The 19,177-nt window shown below is 42.6% G+C and overlaps 1 protein-coding gene across 1 annotated transcript; it reads left to right on the top strand.

The window, feature by feature from the left end:
- The first annotated feature begins 538 nt into the window (after positions 1-538).
- DAD1 (defender against cell death 1) lies at positions 539-15,507 on the top strand. Its single transcript, XM_082243848.1, has 3 exons — positions 539-828; positions 9,176-9,332; positions 15,434-15,507. Exons 1-2 carry the CDS (start codon positions 618-620, stop codon positions 9,304-9,306), a joined length of 342 nt encoding a protein of 113 aa, XP_082099974.1. The 5' UTR covers positions 539-617; the 3' UTR covers positions 9,307-9,332; positions 15,434-15,507.
- Positions 15,508-19,177: the final 3,670 nt, after the last annotated feature.

Genomic DNA, 19,177 nt, shown 5'->3' with positions numbered 1-19,177 from the left:
CAGTGCAGGAAAAAACGTATTTATTGACAAAATTGTATAACATAAACAAAAAAACTTTTTTTTTTTTCAAACTTTTAGGTCTTTTTTTATTTGTTTAGCAAAAAGGAAAAAACCCAGAGGTGATTAAATACCACCAAAAGAAAGCTCTATTTGTGGGGGGAAAATGACATAAATTTGGTGTAGGTACAGTGTTGCATGACCGCGCAATTGTCATTCAAAATGCAACAGCGCTAAAAGGGGAAAATTGGCCTGGGCAGGAAGGGGGTGAAAGTGCCCTGTATTGAAGTGGTTAAAAATAATTGTAATAAACAAAATAGATATTGTGATCCTAAGTTTTTCTAGCTCTCCTCGGTGCAAGATAGGGCAAGACAGAGACTCAAACCAGGTACGACAAAGCCACGTATAGAAGAGAGCCAGTCATGTGGGCTCTGTAAGCCAATCAATCCTCAGCTCTGACTCCAAGCATGACGGGAAGTGTAGTTCTCAAGGCGTGCCCTCCTTTTCCGGCCAGGGAATATGACGTGTGGTGTTCTGTGAGTCCGCCACGTCTGTCAGAAGCGGTGTTTCCGGTTTGCAGCTTCCGGCATCTGTGTTCCCGGCTTCGGTCCTCTGCAGTCATGTCGGTGTCCGTTTTATCTGTGGTGTCCCGCTTCTTGGAGGAATATGTCAGCTCCACCTCGCAGAGGCTCAAGCTGCTGGACGCCTATTTGCTGTACATCCTGCTGACCGGAGCCATGCAATTCCTGTACCGCCTGCTGGTGGGCACCTTCCCCTTCAACTCCTTCCTGTCTGGCTTCACCTCCTGTGTGGGCTCCTTCATCCTGGCCGGTAAGACGGAATTCTGGGGGTGAGGATGACAGCTTCCAGGACAAAATTCTTCCATTCTGCATATTAGACTTCCTTCAGAGGATACTGGTTGCCTGGCCCTCCCATTATGGGACCATTAAAGGGAGAACCCCCCTTTAATAGCCATGGATCGTGGTGGCATACACATCAGCAATGGGCACAGACTTATATTCCCTTAGATCAGGTTGCCCTTTATACATACTGAAACTAGTCATAAAGGGAGCAATTCTCTTCAATGCCTTTCCTATAAGATTTAGTCAGTGAATGTCTGTAGAGATTGAAGACACACAAGCCAATCAGGCCTCATTCGTATGGACATACTCCAGAAAACATCAGTATGAGGGTCATATATACCTGCTCAGAGATGTACAGGTGCTGGGTGCATCCCTGTGCAGGCTGTCCCATTCATGTCTTTTAGGGTGAAGTGGCTGCATGCAATGCAAATAGTGGGGAGTTTGGGACCGGCACACACATGGCTGCCAAATTGGGAGTAGCGGCTGTGTCTGTACAGCTGCACCATCCCAAAAGACATGAATGGGACCACCTGCTTGGGGAAGCACTTAACACTTGTACAACTCTGAGCAGGTAAACATGGCCCTCACCCGGATGTACACCTGTGTAAATGAGGTCTGATCAGACAAATCCAGCAATGGGCATGGTGGTGAGCACTTCTGTCTTGCAGCATTCTATTCTCTGCATGGAGGTTGCATGCTCTCCCTGGGCCTGTGTGGGTTTCCTTTAGGCCCCTTTCACACAGACGGACCGTTCAGATCCGCCTGTCTGTTTTTTTTTTTTTTGGCAGATCTGAACGGATTCCCCATGCATCTCTATGGGGCATCAGATGTCAGCGGAGACATGTCTGCTGACATCCATTCCGATCCGTCAAATCTGGACGGATGGAAAACCTATTTTTCCGTTCTCCTCCGATTCCCCCATAGAGAACAGAGGGGACCTGATAGCTGTGTCTCCGCACACAGCATGGAGATAGCTGCCATCCGCCTGCTCAGTGGGGGATCGGCGGATTGATCCCCCGATGAGAAAAACGGAGTCCGCCAACGGACTCTAAAGTGTGAAAGGGGCCTTAATCTTCCAAAGACATGCTGGCAGGTTTATTTGTCCTGTCTATTATGGTTATAGTACGTGGATGTATAAATGTAAGGGGGGGGGCCTTGGATTGTAAACTTCTTTGAGGGCAGGGACTGTGTAAACTGTTGGTGCTATATAGAGACTTGTAATATCACCACACTGCCGCTGCTGTGCAATGACATGAATAAAGTGTCACATAGCGATGCTTCATTCATGTGATCACACAGCAGTGCTGAAAAAAAAGTGAGCAGTGCACTTCCTGCTACAGCTCACACTGACTGCTGTCTGCACAGTAAAACTCGTGTGTTTTTTTTTTTTTTTTTCTGCAGACTAATGTGAACTTAGCCTAAAGTGATAGTAAAAGGCCTTTGGTTGTGTTTAACCTACAGGCAAGCCTATATTAAGGCTCTACCTGTAGGTGCTGTAAATATCTCTTATCTCCGTACACTCTGAAGGAATGACATACCCGTGCTGTTCATTCAGTGACCTGTGCCGTAAACAGTGACTTACGCATGCGTGCACAGGAGTGACATCATTGCAGCTCAGCCATTTGAAGAACAGAAGCCTGCGAACCCGGAAGGAAGACCAGGTAAAGATGGAAGCCTTGTTAGCAGTGACAGTGCGCCACTGGAGGGCTTTGATTTAAGGTAAGTTTCAAATAATGTGCTAGTATGCGATGCATACTAGCACATTATAGCATTGCCTTGCAGGGGAAAAGTATTTTTAGCTTAAAGCGGTAGTAAAGTCCATTTTGTGACTTATTGTTTTTGTACCTACAGGTAAGCCTATAATAAAGCTTACCTGTAGGTAAAAGGAAAGTCTCCTAAACCGGACCCACTCGCTCCTCATCGTGTCAGTGGCTGCCATGCCGTTCTCTTCCTTCTTCATCCACGGGTCGTCTTCATCCCTGCTGCCATCGCTAAGCACGTTCCCCAGTTCTCTGTTTGTCCAGAGGGCCTACGAGGCCCAGGCCACCTCCACCTTCCCTGCCAAGACCCACCCTGCAGCCTGCCCTGTTATGGCAGCTGAAGCACCTGTCACTGACAGAAGCCAAGGTTCTAGGATGCAAATGCTAGTCGCCGTGGTGACCTGTTACCTGGGATTTGTCAAGTCCTGTTCCCAATGAATGGAGCTGCTCCATACAACCATCCATATTAACGGCTGTAAATGGATTTATGGCATTTATTGTGTAAATCCACACACATACAGCTGTAATCCTGTTTGGCATGGTTCACACTGGTGGGACATAAAAGTCGCACAACATTAAATCCAACTTTGCCCTGCGACTTTGGTCCAACTTTCATTCGTCTTTAATGAATGAATGGGATCCGATTTTGATCTGACTTTGAGAATAGTGCAACTTGTCCTTTAAACAATCAAAATAATTCCTTTGGTTCTGGTATGGGTTAAGCCTCATGCCAAATTTATACAAAATAAGGCACCCCCCCCCCAAATTCATACCAGGCCCTTTTTTTAAAAAAAAAAAAAGGCATGGGGTTCCCCCTAAATTCGATACCAGACCCGTATCCGAGCATGCAGCCCGGCAGGTGAGAAAAGGTGGGGGATGAGCGAGCCCCCACCCCAAAGCACCTTATCCCCATAGGGCTACATAGGGCCTCTTTCCCACAACCCTGGGCTGTGGTTGTGGGGGTCTGCGGGCAGGGGGCTTACTGGAATCCAGATCCCAGCCCCCCCCCCCCCCCCACTTATTCACCCAAAAAAAAAACAGTGTAGTGTAATAAAAACATGAGATGGTTTTTGAAAAGTCCTTTATTAAAATTGACTATCGTTCCCGACGGTAGCTCCAACATCTGTTACAATGTCTTCTGCCGCCGCCCGCTGGGGGAAAAAAATGCACCTCCTCCGATGCTGACTTCCGCCATTCTGTCAGCTCTAGTGTGTGACAGTTCTTATATAACATTGGGGAGTGGCCATCTGGTGATGAAGTTACCTGATGGCCATGCCTTATAGTTATATACGAACTGTCAGACACTAGAGCTGACAGAATGGCGGAAGCCAGTGTCGGAGGAGAAATTTTTTTTTTTTTCTTCAGTGGGACGGCGGAGGAAGACACCTTGATTGACGTTGAAGCAACCACAGGGGACATTAGTCATTTTTAATAAAGGACTTGTCAAAAACCAACTCATGTTTTTATTTTAGTACACAGTTTTTTTCGGTGAAAGGGTAGTGGTTCTATGTACCCCATACTCGTTCACATGGGGGGCTGGATCTGGGGGCCCCTTAGTCTCTTGGTAAAAGGGGGCCTCCAGATTCCGATAAGCCCCCTGCCTGCAGACCCCACCACAACCCAGGGCTGTTGGAAAGAGCACCCCCTTGCCCCAAAGCACCCACTTCCCCCAATTTTGAGGGCATGTGGCCTGGTATGGTTCGGCCCCGCCCCCTCCCTTTCCTGACCTACCAGGCTGTATGCGCGGATAAGGGTCTGGTATGGATTTTGGGGTGACCCCACACTTTTTTTTTTTTTTTGAGTGGGGTTTTGCCCTCAAAATCCATACCAGACCCTTAACACAAGTTGTATGTCACAAGTCAGATCAGTTAAGATGCTGATCCGACTTCAGCTAAATTCAATGGGCTGAGATCAGACCAGAGTGGTGCAGGAACCTTTTCAAAAGTCGTACCGACACAAGTCGGGCCAGTTAAGACGGCTCTCATAGTAAAATGTTGATTTTACATGTCATGCGACTTGTGCTCTAAAAGTCAGAGCGATTGGCGCATCAGTGTGAACTCGGCCCTAACAGCCATTTATTACTATGGGCAGCTGTGTATACCAAGTGTGGAAATACACCGGCAGTTTACTATGTATGCTAGAGCTGCACAATTCTGGATAAAATGAGAATCACAATGTTTTTGTGATTTAGAATAAAGATCAAGATTCTTGGTGTAACATCATCTTTTACACTATGCAAAAAAATTGGGCTAACTTTACTGTTTATTTTTATTTTTTTAATTCATTAAAGTGTATTTTTTTTTATTTCACAAAAAAACTGCATTTGAAAGACTTCTGCGCAAATACAGTGTGCCATAAAAGATTTCAACGATCGCCATTTGGGTTTTTTTTTTTTTTTTTTGCTAAAGAGCAAACAGTTGCTGGATGCCTGTTTCACAGAATACTACACTTATCCTGTCTCACATTTTGTAATACTTCTGTTTCCTATTCATTAGTTTTAAGTTGGGCGAAAAAGTCAGATTTGAATGATTTGTATGGTTTGCATTACAACTGAACTGCAAGCCTTCTCTTCAGTCTTGCTCTTTTGTATGGGTTCTTGCAAATCAGAGCCCATCTCCCTTTCTGGCTAGAGGTTAATCTGCATCATCTAGCCCTTTCTTCCTCAGCATGACTGTCCCTGACCCTTTCATTCATTAGATTTTTAGATTTCAGGATTGTCAATCATAGAGGGTCGCGTGGGCACTGCCTGGAGCAATCTCTATAGCAATGCAGTCTTCCTAAAAATAACCACGTCTCCAGGCTGATATCCTCCCGCCAAGGCATTTTTATTTTCTTAGAACGCCTCCCAAAAGCCAACCCATGACTTGCCTCAGACTGAGAGCTCTTGATAGGAGTCCTGTGGTAGGACATTGTGATCTTTTCAGGAAGCTATGTACAACACCCTGTCAGTCCCTCCTAGCAGCCAAGATCTACCTCCAATGCATAGAGGGACACAGAGGCCAAAAGAGGCATATAATGACAGTGATAAATTTAAAAAAAAAAATGTATTTTCACATTTGGGGTGGGGGGGAACCAGACAAGGCAATAAACGGATTTAACTTCAGCTTTAAGGGTATACTTTTAGAGCCGGTTACCACTGTGCGATCCGATCCTGATGTGGCTGAAAAAATGCCTCCTGTGAGTCTTTGGTGCATCGCATGTAATGAAGGAGCAGTGCACTCCGAATTACATGCGATCTCCGCAGCCGCACATAAGTTGAACCGGCACTTATAGTGGATATTGTCTTTAAACATAAAGCTTTACTTCAAGAAAAATTCTAAACGCAAAATAAATAAATATTGCCATGTTCTCACCCTTTCTACATAAAACTTAGAAGTGTCCGTTCATTATACATGTCATTAAAATTGTGATAAAACAAGAACACATCGCCCCGCCTTTAATTGTACATATTAAACACAGTGGGGTTGATTTACTAAGGCTACATTCACACCTGAGCGTAGCGTGTTTACCGCGATTTTACAGGCGTTTTTTGTGCAGGCGTTTTTAGATTGAATAGAGACCAATGGAAAACGCCTGTAATCTGTCCAAAAAGAAGCTCAAGTACTTTTTTGAGCATTGGGCGTTTTGCTCACAGCGTCAAAATGCTGAGATGTGAACAGGGGCCATTGAAATGAATAGGATTTGTCTTGTTGGGCGTTTTGAGAGCTGATCCTAGAGCAGAAAAACTCCCCAAAACGCCTTCATGTGAACGGAGCCTTAAACTGGAGAGTGCAAAATCTGGTGCAGCTCTGCATAGAAACCAATCCACTGAGGCTGCATTCACATGTCAGCGTATGGATCGTGGGCAGAATCGCCGCAATTCCGCCCGCAATCCGGAAATCATTGCAAATCGCGGGACGCCCCAAACGCTGAGCGATGTTGCTGTGATTTCCGCGTGCCGAATCGCGGTAACATCGCGCCAAAAAAAATGGCGGGACGCAATACGCTCCAAAGAAGCGGAAATCGCAGCAACATCGCTCAGCGTTTGGGGTGCTATTGCAAATCACGGGCAACGCGCAGGCGTCCCGCGATTTGCAATAATTTCCAGATCGCGGCAATTCTGAAGGACATGTGAATGCAGCCTTACAAATTTTATTGTCAAAGCCTAATTGAACAAGCTGAAGATGGAAGCTGATTGGCTACCATTCACAGCTGCACCAGATTCTGCATTCTTCAGTTTTACTAAATCAACCCCACAGTGTATCAGCAAAGAGTGGGTTACACACAGTATAAATATTAACAGTATATACAACTTGGAAGTCCACAAATGTGTAGTGACTAGTTTACACCATAGTCTACACACATTTCTGCTCCTTTAAGCGGTGAAAATAAACCGGTATTCATTGTACTTCAACGAACAGTTACTGTCAGTGCATTTAGTGACCATACCCTCTCCACAAGAACTGCACTCACCTTCTCAACCAGGCCTAAATGAATACACTGCTCAAAAAAATGAAAGGAACACTTTTTAATCAAGAGTATAGCATTAAGTCAATTAAACTCCTTGGATATTGATTTGGTCAGTTAAGTAGCTGAGGGGGTTGTTAATTATTTTCAGCTGCTTTGGTGTTAATGAAATTAACAACAGGTGCACTAGATGGACAATGCGATGACCTCCAAAACAGGAATGGTTTTACAGGTGGAGGCCACTGACCTTTTTTTCCCTACTCATCTTTTCTGACTGTTTTTTAATAGTTTTGCATTTGGCTAGGGTCAGTGTCACTACTGGTAGGATGAGGTGATACCTGGACCCTATAGAGGTTGCACAGGTAGTCCAACTCCTTCAGGATGGCAAATCAGTATGTGCCATTGCCAGAAGGTCTTCTGTGTCTCCCACCACAGTCTCAAGAGCATGGAGGAGATTTTAGGAGAGCTGGAGAGGGCCATAGAAGGTCCTTAACCCATCAGTAGGACTGGTATCTGCTCCTTTGTGCAAGTAGGAACAGGATGAGCACTGCCAGAGCCCTACAAAATGACCTCCAGCAGGTCACTGGTGTGAATGTCTTTAGAAACAGACTTCATGAGGGTAGCCTGTGGGCCCACTGCCCAGCACAGTGGAGCTTGATTGGCGTTTGCCATTAAACACCAGAATTTGCAGGTCCGCCACTGGCACCCTGTGCTTTTCACGGATGAGAGCATGTTCACCCTGAGCACATGTGGCAGACATTAAAGGGTCTGGAGAAGCCATGGAGAACGTTATGCTGCCTGTTGCATAGTTCAGCATGACTGGTTTGGTGGTGGGTCAGTGATAGTCTGGGGGGACATATCCATGGAGGGACGTACAGACCTCTACAGGCTAGACAATGGCACCCTGACTGCCATTAGGTATCTGGATGAAATCCTTGGACCCATTGTCAGACCCTACGCTGGCGCAGTGGGTCCTGGGTTCCTCCTGGTGCACGACCATGCCCGGCCTCATGTGGCGAGAGCATGCAGCCAGTTCCTGGAGGATGAAGGAATTGATACCATTGAATGGCCCCACCCTCGTCTGACCTAAAGCCTATAGAACACCTTTGGGACATTATGTTTCGGTTCATCTAGAGCTGCACGATTATTCGTTAAAAGATCACGGTTTTAAAACTGCATTTCCTCTATTCATGTAGAGCTGTTCTCCGCTCACTCACAGCCGTCAAATAAAGAGCTTTCGGCAAATGTTTATCAACACTGTTAAGGCTGCAGCAAGGGACTGATGAGGATAGTCTTGGTGCTCCAGTACAGGTGATTGCAAGAGGAAAATATCAGTCAAATAAGGTTCTTGTATTTAAAGTGACATTAAAGGCAAAATAAATAAAAAAAAAAAAAACAAAACAAAAATGTCATATTTACCTGCTCTGTGCAGTGGTTTTGCACAGAGCAGCCCCAATCCTCCTCTTCTGGGGTCCCCTGCTAGTACTCCTGGCCCTTCCATTCTGTCGAGTGCCCCCAGAGCAACTGCAGCTTGCAGTGGGGGCACCCAAGCAGGCACGCTCTTGAGCTGCTGCTCTGCATGTCCATTCAGACTCAGAGCTGTGGCTCGGCCCTGCCCCCTCTCTCTTCATTGGCTCACTGGAGGTGATGGACAGCAGCGGGAGCCAATGAGGGGGAGAAGTCTCCAGAGAGCCGATGCACTTGTGCATATCGCTGGATTGAGAGGGAGCTCAGGTAGGTATTAGGGGGGCTGGAAGAGGGGGTTTTCTGCACAGAGGTTTTTTTCCTTCAAGCATAAAGGTAAAAAATCATCAGCCTTAGAAAGTACTTTAAGAAATAAATATATATAATGTACAGAGCTACAATTATGTGTAAGCACCAAAATGTCCTTTTGGAGCTTAAACAAAACTTGCTTTCCTTGACGTTGGTAGCCGAATGGAGCCACGCTGGAGCGAGGGGATGTTAAATGACTCTCTTGGTTTGCCAAGTAGAAGATCTTTTCTTATATCACACAATCATAAGTTTCATTAACTAGAACAGAGGGATGGGTGAACTTTAATAAACTGTTACCAAGTAAACCATATTCTCTTTTTTTTTTTTTTTTTTCAGTCTGTCTAAGGATCCAGATTAACCCCCAAAATAAAGGAGATTTCCTGGGAATTTCTCCAGAAAGAGCCTTTGCAGACTTTCTCTTCGCCAACACAATTCTTCACCTGGTTGTCATAAACTTTGTTGGATGAAATGTGTGCCCCCCTTTTTGTTTCAGGTATGTATATTGTAAATTGTGAACTTAAAGAACTTTTCACTTCAATATTTTCCTACAGTGTTTTATCGAACAGAGTATATGTAGTAAATTGTCCCATGTTTTTATGTGCATTTAAAGCCTCAGTGTCACACAAACTGGAGCGCTTATTGGTGAGTGGCCACAAGATGGTGCTAAAAGTAGTAAGTAAACTTGCTTACTTGATCAAAGTCTTTTTTGAAGAAAAGGCACATGTATAGAAGTATTCCAAATGAAGGAAGTTTTTTTTTAAAATAACAGAGAAAATTGTACTATGGATGGGACTTTATAGGCACAATAAGACAAAATGATATTAAAATACAAAAGAAAATATTATTGTACAATTGTATAAAATCTAGACACTGTTTAAAACTCATACAAAGGTTTTATATTGATGTGCACAGAAATTACTGTTATAAAGTATTGTAGGACAACCACATCAGTCAAAAAATTGATATGACAGAGTGGGCCCCAACACGTTTCATTTGAGCAGTCTTCTTCAGGGGGTTATTTCACTGAGATTGGTTAATTTTAAGACCAGACAAAATTTGACACCCGTGGACCCCCCTCTGGAGGACCCAGCAGACACAAGGGTCTCGAGACACTAGCCTGTTAGTTTATGGGCCCAGGTAACAGCGATGCGAAAGATGGTGGATAGTTTGCATATATTTCAAAAAGCAAAGAGTGGGTTGCACACAGTATAAGGTATAGTACTTTGTGCCCTTTGGGACCCTTGACATGTGATGTGTTGACCACTTTTTTTTTTTCTGGCTTGGGGTACTTCATATCAATCACCCCTTGGGACTTGCTGTGCTGGTTTGTGTGATATGCTTACATCTTATCTATTCTTTCACTAGTCATTAAATATATGCACAATTTATCCTCTTGCTGACTCTCCTTGGCTGTATTTGAAAACGTTTATGCAGTCTTGTCCTCATTATTCTTGGGAGCTATGCACCCATCAGCTTTTTGAAATCTCTGCATACTATCCACCATCTTTTGTGTTCCTGTTACTTGGGCCCATGAACTAACAGGTTAGTGTCTCTTGAGCCCCTTGTCTGCTGGGTCCTCCAAGATCCTTGGGTGTCAGAATTTGGCTGGTTTTCATTAACAATATTTACCCATCTCAGTTGAAATACCCTGAAGACTGCTCAAGTTGAAACGTGTTGGGGCCTCTGTCATATCAATTTGTTTGACTGACAGGGTTTCCTACAATACTTTGTTACAGGAATTTATATGCACATGGATATAAAACCTTTGTATGAGTTTTAACAGTGTGTCTAGATTTTATATGATTGTACAATGAAGTTTTTTGTATTTTAATATAACTTTGTCTTATGGTGCCTATAAAGTCCCATCCATAGTTTCCTCTGTTATTCCATTTGGGGATGTGGCACCATATAGGTGGCATTGAGATTCACTGACATCATTTGAAGTTCATTAAACACATAAAATAATAATCTGATAAGACATAATTGGTTGGAAATGTAGTAAGCTCACTAAACTTCTTGTATGGCAGTGGCAAAGACAAAAGATGTTGCATACTAGCCCAAAGAGTTGTGACGATCGCCAAGATGGAGAAGCGATATGTACTCTTATGATACTGCTAGGATCGGCTCCGAAGGTACTGACATAAGGAAGGTGATGTGATGTAGCAGCTAGCACTGGACCAGCGCACTGGAAATGACCGAAGGCAGAGAGGAAGGACTTTAAAAAAGCGTCACGACTGTTAAATGAATTGTCATTGTAACTGGGATGTTTGTAGTTCAAGCCTCCCTCCTGTGAAGTGTTTCTGGCTTCGTTGCGCCGGTTAGAGTACCTGAATCCCCTTCTCCACCTTGGCAATCTCCACAACTCATTGGTCTGCAACATATTTTGTCTTTGCCACTACCATACAGGTTTAGTGAGCTTACCACAACATCTCCAATCCCATTGTGCCTGTTATCAGATGATACTTTTATATTTTTATTTTATTTGAACACTTTAAAGCATGCATAGTTCATAAACACTCAAAATATTTTTTTGTAATGCACAAAAACAAATAGTTAATTACAGCTTCCAACTTCATAGATCTACTACAGATGTCAGCTTAGTGAAGAGAACATGCAACCACACCTAGTGGCTGTACACAGAAATGACACTACCAATAGTGCACCACTACGGTACATTCCAAAGTCACCAACAAGTAATCAAGGCATTCTACCCCAGTATCCTATCAATAATCAGGTCTAGTGGAGCAAATCCTCATACATCAAGCCAACCTCCTCAAAGTTCTTTTCCAGTAGAGGAGAATTTTACGTGCCTGATTCAAGGCCCTGGAAACAGCTTCCTTAGTAAAGGCATCTAGTATGTCATCAAAAACTCCCAGTAGACAGCGCCCAGGATCAGAAGGGATCTCTGTTTGGAATAGAATACTCTGTTAACTGGTGCAAGATCAGACTCCCACTATCTGTGAAACTTGGGACATCTCCACAGCACGTGCACGAGATTCCCGGATGATTATTTTATGTGTTTAATAAATTGACCACATTTGGAATACTTGGATACATGCCTTTTACTCTACAAAGACTTTGATGAAGTATACCAGTTTACTTGCTACATTTAGCACCATCTTGTGGCCACTCACCAATAAGCACTCTAGTTTGTGTGGTTTTATTCAGAGGAACAGAGGGCTACCCCTCCACCTGCATTTCTTTTGTCACTGCTTGTCACAGGCAAGTGGTTGAATCCCAGACACGTGACCACTATCAATGCAGCCATCTCCATAAATAGAAAGCTAATCCTTATTGTAAACGGCTCTACACCACAATAAAACTGTGTTCATAAATACATAGATAACTATTATCCAAAGTGTTCATAAATGTCTCATTGTCTCAAAATGGTCATCTTAAGGTATTTATATACAGCCGCTGTTTTTTTTTTTTTCATTTTTTTTTTTCTTCTTTTTTTACTGTGTGTGTATGTATATGTGTGTGTGTGTGTGTGTGTGTGTGTGTGTGTGTGTATGTATGTATGTATGTATATATATATATATATATATATATATATATATATATATATATATATATATATATATATATATATATTAGTACAGACCAAAAGTTTGGACACACCTTCTCATTCAAAGAGTTTTCTTCATTTTCATGACTATGAAAATTGTAGATTCACACTGAAGGCATTAAAACTATGAATTAACACATGTGGAATTATTATATACATAACAGAAAAGTGTGAAACAACTGAAAATGTTATATTCTAGGACTAGGTTCTTCAAAGTAGCCACCTTTTGCTTTGATTACTGCTTTGCACAGTCTTGGCATTCTCTTGATGAGCTTTAAGAGTTAGTCACCTGAAATGGTCTTCCAACAGTCTTGAAGGAGTTCCCAGAGATGCTTAGCACTTGTTGGCCCTTTTGCCTTCACTCTGCGGTCCAGCTTACCCCAAACCATCTCGATTGGGTTCAGGTCCGGTGACTGTGGAGGCCAGGTCATCTGGCACAGCACCCCATCACTCTCCTCCTTGGTCAAATAGCCCTTACACAGCCTGGAGGTGTGTTTGGGGTCATTGTCCTGTTGAAAAATAAATGATGGTCCAACTAAACGCAAACCGGATGGCATAGCATGCCGCTGCAAGATGCTGTGGTAGCCATGCTGGTTCAGTATGCCTTCAATTTTGAATAAATCCCCAACAGTGTCACCAGCAAAGCACCCCCACAACATCACACCTCCTCCTCCATGCTTCACGGTGGGAACCAGGCATGTAGAGTCCATCCGTTCACCTTTTCTGCGTCGCACAAAGACACGGTGGTTGGAACCAATCTCAAATTTGGACTAATCAGACCAAAGCACAGATTTCCACTGGTCTAATGTCCATTCCTTGTGTTCTTTAGCCCAAACAAATCTCTTCTGCCACTCGTTTTCCTGTACTTGGCTGCTTTTTTCTTGCTATAATACAAATTCTAATCAGGGCCGTCTTTATTCGACTCTGGGCAAAAATTTTCTTGGGCCCTCTTGAATCCACTTATCAACTATTTGGGGGCTCAAGGGGCAGCTGCTTTGGGCCCCACAACAACGACTAGACCCGGGGCAGCTGCCCCTTTTGCCCTGTGTTAAAGACAGCCCTGATTCTAACAGTCTATTCAGTAGGACTATCAGCTGTGTATCCACCTGACTTCTGCACAACACGACTGATGGTCCCAACCCCATTTATAAGGCAAGAAATCACACTTATTAAACCTGACAGGGCACACCTGTGAAGTGAAAACCATTTCAGGTGACTCCTCTTGAAGTGTGACTCTATAATTTTCATAGTCATGAAAATAAAGAAAACTCTTTGAATGAGAAGGTGTGTCCAAACGTTTGGTCTGTACTGTGTATGTGTAGTATATAATTTCTAGTTTTTGTATCACTATTTTATTATTTTGTGTATTTTTTTTTTTTTTTTTACTTTGGATTGCAGTTACCATTAATCAGTGTGGCTACTAATATTAATGCAGCCATCCACTTGCTGGCTGTTTTTGAATATCCATTGGGTAATGAGTGGGGGCTTACAAAACATGTAGGAAGATGGGACAAATTGCAATATGTAATTCATCCCTTGGGGGACAGCACACTGACAAAAAAATGAAGTAAGAGCTCTTCTTTATCATTATTCCTTTGTTTATGTAACCATAAAAACATCAAAACACTGTTTGATCGGTTTATAATAATTCTGATTTTAAGATTTATCCTTCCAGAAAGTTGCCTTCATGCAGAGTTTTAGCACTCGCACCACAGAGTCTTGCTCTCCCTGCCTTACTCTTAGTAAAATGTGAAACTCATATGTGACACTATTCGTTCAGGAGAATTATACATATTGCCATGGATTTTAGCAAACAATAGGGTTATTCCTTGCATATCTCCATTCCAAAGAAACTGACATGAATCTTTACCTGCCCTGGGGATCGGTTTGTCTTTTTTAGTCTGTTGTGAATGTAACCTAAATTATGTAATTCTTATGTCCACGGTGAGGCAGTGTTCTTACATTATTGTTAAAAAAGAGATTCTGCTATTACTTCATAGAGCCTGCAGAGGGCAGTGTACTCACTTTTTCTAACATTTCTCTTTGATCGGAATGCAAAAGTATACACAGTATTCAAATACATGGAATCTGTATAATTGTAAACAGCTATGCTCACGTGTCTACAAATGTGAGCAAAGTGACTAAATGTAAAGCATGCTTTTACTGGTATATTTTCTTCTGTTTACACCATCTTCTGTCGTGCCCACATCGAATGTTTATTCGGCCACCAAGATTTTCTCAAAAAGAGCCCTTATGGGAAATCTACATTTCTACATGTAGAAGTATTATAGGAATGCTTTGTTGCCAGACCATGTTTACCTTTTATCCTATAAAATGCAAAAATAATTTGGATATTCCTGCAGGCTTTCATTAAAGTTTTTATATACCAGAAAGATGATAAAATTAGCTTTTTTTTTTTAAAAAAAAAAAGGAAGTACAGTATTTGCTTGAATTTGTATTAATCTACATTAAGCATAAGTCTGCTCATTTTCAGTGACGTGAAAGCAGTTCTAAACTTGATTTTAGGGGGGGGGGGGGAAATAAGAACATGTTAAACTTGCCTGCTCTGTGCAATGGTTTTGCACAGAGTTGCCCCAGAGCCTCCTCTTTTAGGACCCCCCACCAGCGCTCTCCACTCCTCCTCTGAGTGCCACTATAACAAGCCAAATGGTAATGGGGTGCTCGTGCGGGCACACTCCTGAGTCGGCTACTCCTGAGGTCGATGAACACAGCGCTGCTCGGCCCCACTCCCTCCTCACAGGATTCGATTGACGGCAGCAGGAGCCTATGGCCCACTGCTATCCGCAAAGCCTCCAGTTAGACCATAAAGAGGATAGAAGAGCTGCTACAGACAGGACAGTGCTGGATTTAGAATGGTGAATGTTTATGGGGGAGCTGCTATTTACCCTAATGCAGAGAATGCATTAAGGTGAAAAAAATAAATTGCTTTATAGAACCACTTCAAGTATATACTGTATGTTGCATTTCCTTCATTATTGACTAATACTCTGTTTCTTTTATTTTAGATTTCTGGGATTTTCATTTTTTTGGTTGAAGGAGGTTTACATGTTGCCTACTATCAAGAGTCATTATCGGTTTTCTGGGACTGTGACCGTGCACTACATTTTTGTTTCATTTGGGGGTGGACAATGAGCCTTGTATGGTCTGAGATTAGAGACTTGGTCAATAAATATGTGGCTTTCGTATATTACTGTGTCGTTTGTTTTTATTTGAGTGTCCATTTCAGCAGCTCTTACTTTTTTTTTTTTTTTTTTTTTAAGCTATAATCTTTTGCTGTGACATGAACACTGAATGAATGGGTAATCTGGTGGCAAAATGGGACATCAGTGATGTTGAGATTTTGGTTAACCCAGGGTTTAAAAATATTGCTTAGAATCTAGGAGCCAGCTAAAAGTTAGGAGCCAGTTTTTGAAATCTGCTGCCCAGTGCCCAGAACTGCATGTCTGGGGCTTCGGGCAAAAAGAATTGCTCATGCCTGGTGCCAAGTGAAAGACTGAAAATTAAAAAAAAAAAAAAAAAAAAAGTGCCACTGACAGGTCACACTGGCAGGCGACACTGATGAGGCTGCACTGATGAGCATTGGTAAGCGATGTGGATGAGGCTGCACTGATGGGTACTGATGAGACTGTACTGATAAGCACTGATTAGTCTGCACTTATAGGGGACGCTGATGAGCACTGATACGTGGCACTGATAGTCACAGATGAGGTGCCACTGATAACTGCACTCCCTGTCCACTGAGAGGCGACCGATCTACCCCAGCTGTCAGCTTGGAAAGATGTTGGAGGTGGGTGGGCAGTGAGCAAGCTGCACTCATCACAGCACCATCCACCAATGGGGGCCAATTCACACATAGGAGCGTGTAGCCCGCTCCAGCATGCCACAAAGCTACGGCCTCAATTATCCACCAGCCTGGCGCTAGTCTGCGCACCCGCGGGTGGGCCACATGAGGATCCCAACCACTGCTGCGGTGTAACCCATGCGCCAGGGCGCGGTTTCCACTCGCCATTGGAACCTGGCACCTGGGTTTTGTCAAACCCTTGGTTAACTTGGGGCTACACTTATCTGTAACGTACGCGGTGTTTAAGCAAAATGTACCAATCGCATCCCACAATTTAATTCTCTGAGTCTGAGTGACCTATTTCCCATGGCATTGTCACTTAGTAAGTGGTAAGGACATGCATATGGCTATTCAAAATACTGAATTTCATATGATTGTTATTTTCACAGAAAAAAACATGGGGTTTCATGAGTGTAATAAAGGGACTTGGTATGTCGTTTGATGTAAGCTGAATTATGTACATGAATTCTGTAAATGGACAGATCCAATCACTCAACCTTGAATTATTAGATGGCTGTTAATGAGCAAGATTTGTGCTTAGTACAGTGGTTAGGATTTCTGTATTGCAGGAGAAAGATGGCTGTGAAACCAAAGTCTGCTGCAGAATCCTATTTCCTCCAGTGTCAATTTCTTCTCACATGCCACAATTTTATCTAGTAAGGATATTTTGTGCATGTGACGGAACACTTGGCACCACGCTTAGGTGCTTCTGCCAAACACCCAAAACTTCTGCTTCGGCCTTTCCAGCAGACCGAGAGCTAATACCAGCCCTTTTACCCCAATCATCGTGCACAGACAAGATGTTGAGGAAGAACCAAAGGAATGACTGTTTTTTGAACAGAAATACAGGTTTTTATACACTTCAGAAGTAGGTCAGTCACCACATAAACAATAAAACCAGATACTTACCGAAAACATCACACAATGGTTAGATAACGAGATGACTTGACATAAGGCTAATCCCATCATAAGAATCTCCTACAGTTAGCCAAATTAGCCATGGAAACAATGGGAATTCACACCTAGGAGGCACACAATGGGATAAATCTATTTAACAGACACATAACCTCTTAACCACTTAAGCCCCGGAAGATTTTACCCCCATTCCGACCAGGGGGTATTTTACGACTCGGCACTGCGTGACTTTAACTGACAATTGTGCGGTCATGCAATGTGGTACCCAAACGAAATTTACGTCCTTTTTTTCCCACAAACAGAGCTTTCTTTTGGTGGTATTTGATCACCTCTGCGCTTTTTATTTTTTGCGATATTAATAAAAAAAGAGCGAAAATTTTGCAAAAAAATGACATTTTCAACTTTGTCTTTTAAAAAATATCCAATATACTCAATTTATGTATTTTTTTTTGGCCAAAATATATTTAGCTACATGTCTTTGACAAAAAAAAATTCAATGAGCGTATTTTTATTGGTTTGCGCAAAAGTTATAGCGTCTACAAACTATGGTGTAAATACAGAAATTTACGCAGCTTTAATTTTTGACTGCCTATCTCATTTCATGAAGTGCTAAAATGGCAGGGCAGTACAAAACCCCCCCAAACTACCACTTTTTGGAAAGTAGACATCCTAAGGAATGTTCTGAGAGGCATGTTGAGCTCATTGAATATTTCATTTTTTTGTCACAGGTGTTTGAAAAATGACTAAAAATTTTTTTTTTTTTTTACACAAAGTTGTCATTGAAATGATATATTGCTCACACATGCCATGGGTATATGTGTAATTACACCCCAAAATATATTCTGCTGCTTCTCCTGAGTACAGGGATACCACATATGTGGGACTTTTTGGGAGCCTAGCTGTGTACGGGACCACAAAAACAAATCCCCACCATCAGAATTTCAAAGGGCGTACATTTTTCATTGCATTTTCTCACTACCTCTAACGGTTTAGGAGGCCCTGAAATGTCAAGATACCACAAAACCCCCCCAAATGACCCCATTTTGGAAAGTAGACACCCCAAGCTGTTTGCTAAGAGGCATGGTGAGTCCATGGAATATTTTATATTTTACCACAAGTTTTGGGAATATTACTATTTTTTTTTTTTATTTTTTTTTTTTACACAACGTTGTCACTAAAAGATAAAATTCTCACACATGACATGGGTATATGTGGAATTACACCCCAAAATGCATTCTGCCACTTCTCCTGAGTATGGGGATGCCCCATGTGTGAGACTTTTTGGGAGCCTAGCTGTGTACAGGACCGCGAAAACCAATCAACACTCCCAGGTTTTCTAATGGCGTAAATTGTGCATGTCACCTCTGCACTACCTGTCACAGTTTCGGAGGCCCTAAAATTCCAAGATAGCACAAACCCCCCCCAAATGACCCCATTTTGGAAAGTAGACACCCCAAGCTATTTGCTGAGAGGCATGGTGAGTCCATGGAATATTTTATATTCTGCCACAAGTTCCGGGAAATACATATATATATATATATATTTTTTTTTTTTTTTTTCACAAAGTTGTCAGTAAATGAAATATTGCTCACACATGCCATGGGTATATGTGAAATGACACCCCAAAATACATTCTGCTGCTTCTCCTGAGTACAGGGATACCCCATGTGTGAGACTTTTTTGCAGTCTAGCCGAGTACAGGTCCCCGAAAACCAGTCCCCGCTTTCAGGCTTTCCAAGGGCGTAAATTGTTGATTTCACTCCTGACTACCTATCACAGTTTCGGAGGCCCTAAAATTCCAAGATAGCACAAAACCCCCCCAAATGACCCCATTTTGGAAAGTAGACACCCCAAGCTATTTGCTGAGAGGCATGGTGAGTCCATGGAATATTTTATATTTTGCCACAAGTTCCGGGAAATATATATATATATATATATTTTTTTTTTTTTTTTCACAAAGTTGTCAGTAAATGAAATATTGCTCACACATGCC

This window comes from Pelophylax lessonae (assembly GCF_965119305.1).
Source record: "Pelophylax lessonae genome assembly, chromosome: 1".
Lineage (NCBI taxonomy): Eukaryota > Metazoa > Chordata > Amphibia > Anura > Ranidae > Pelophylax > Pelophylax lessonae.
The sequence above is the reverse complement of the archived record's forward strand: the minus strand, read 5'-3'. Positions and strand labels throughout refer to the sequence as shown.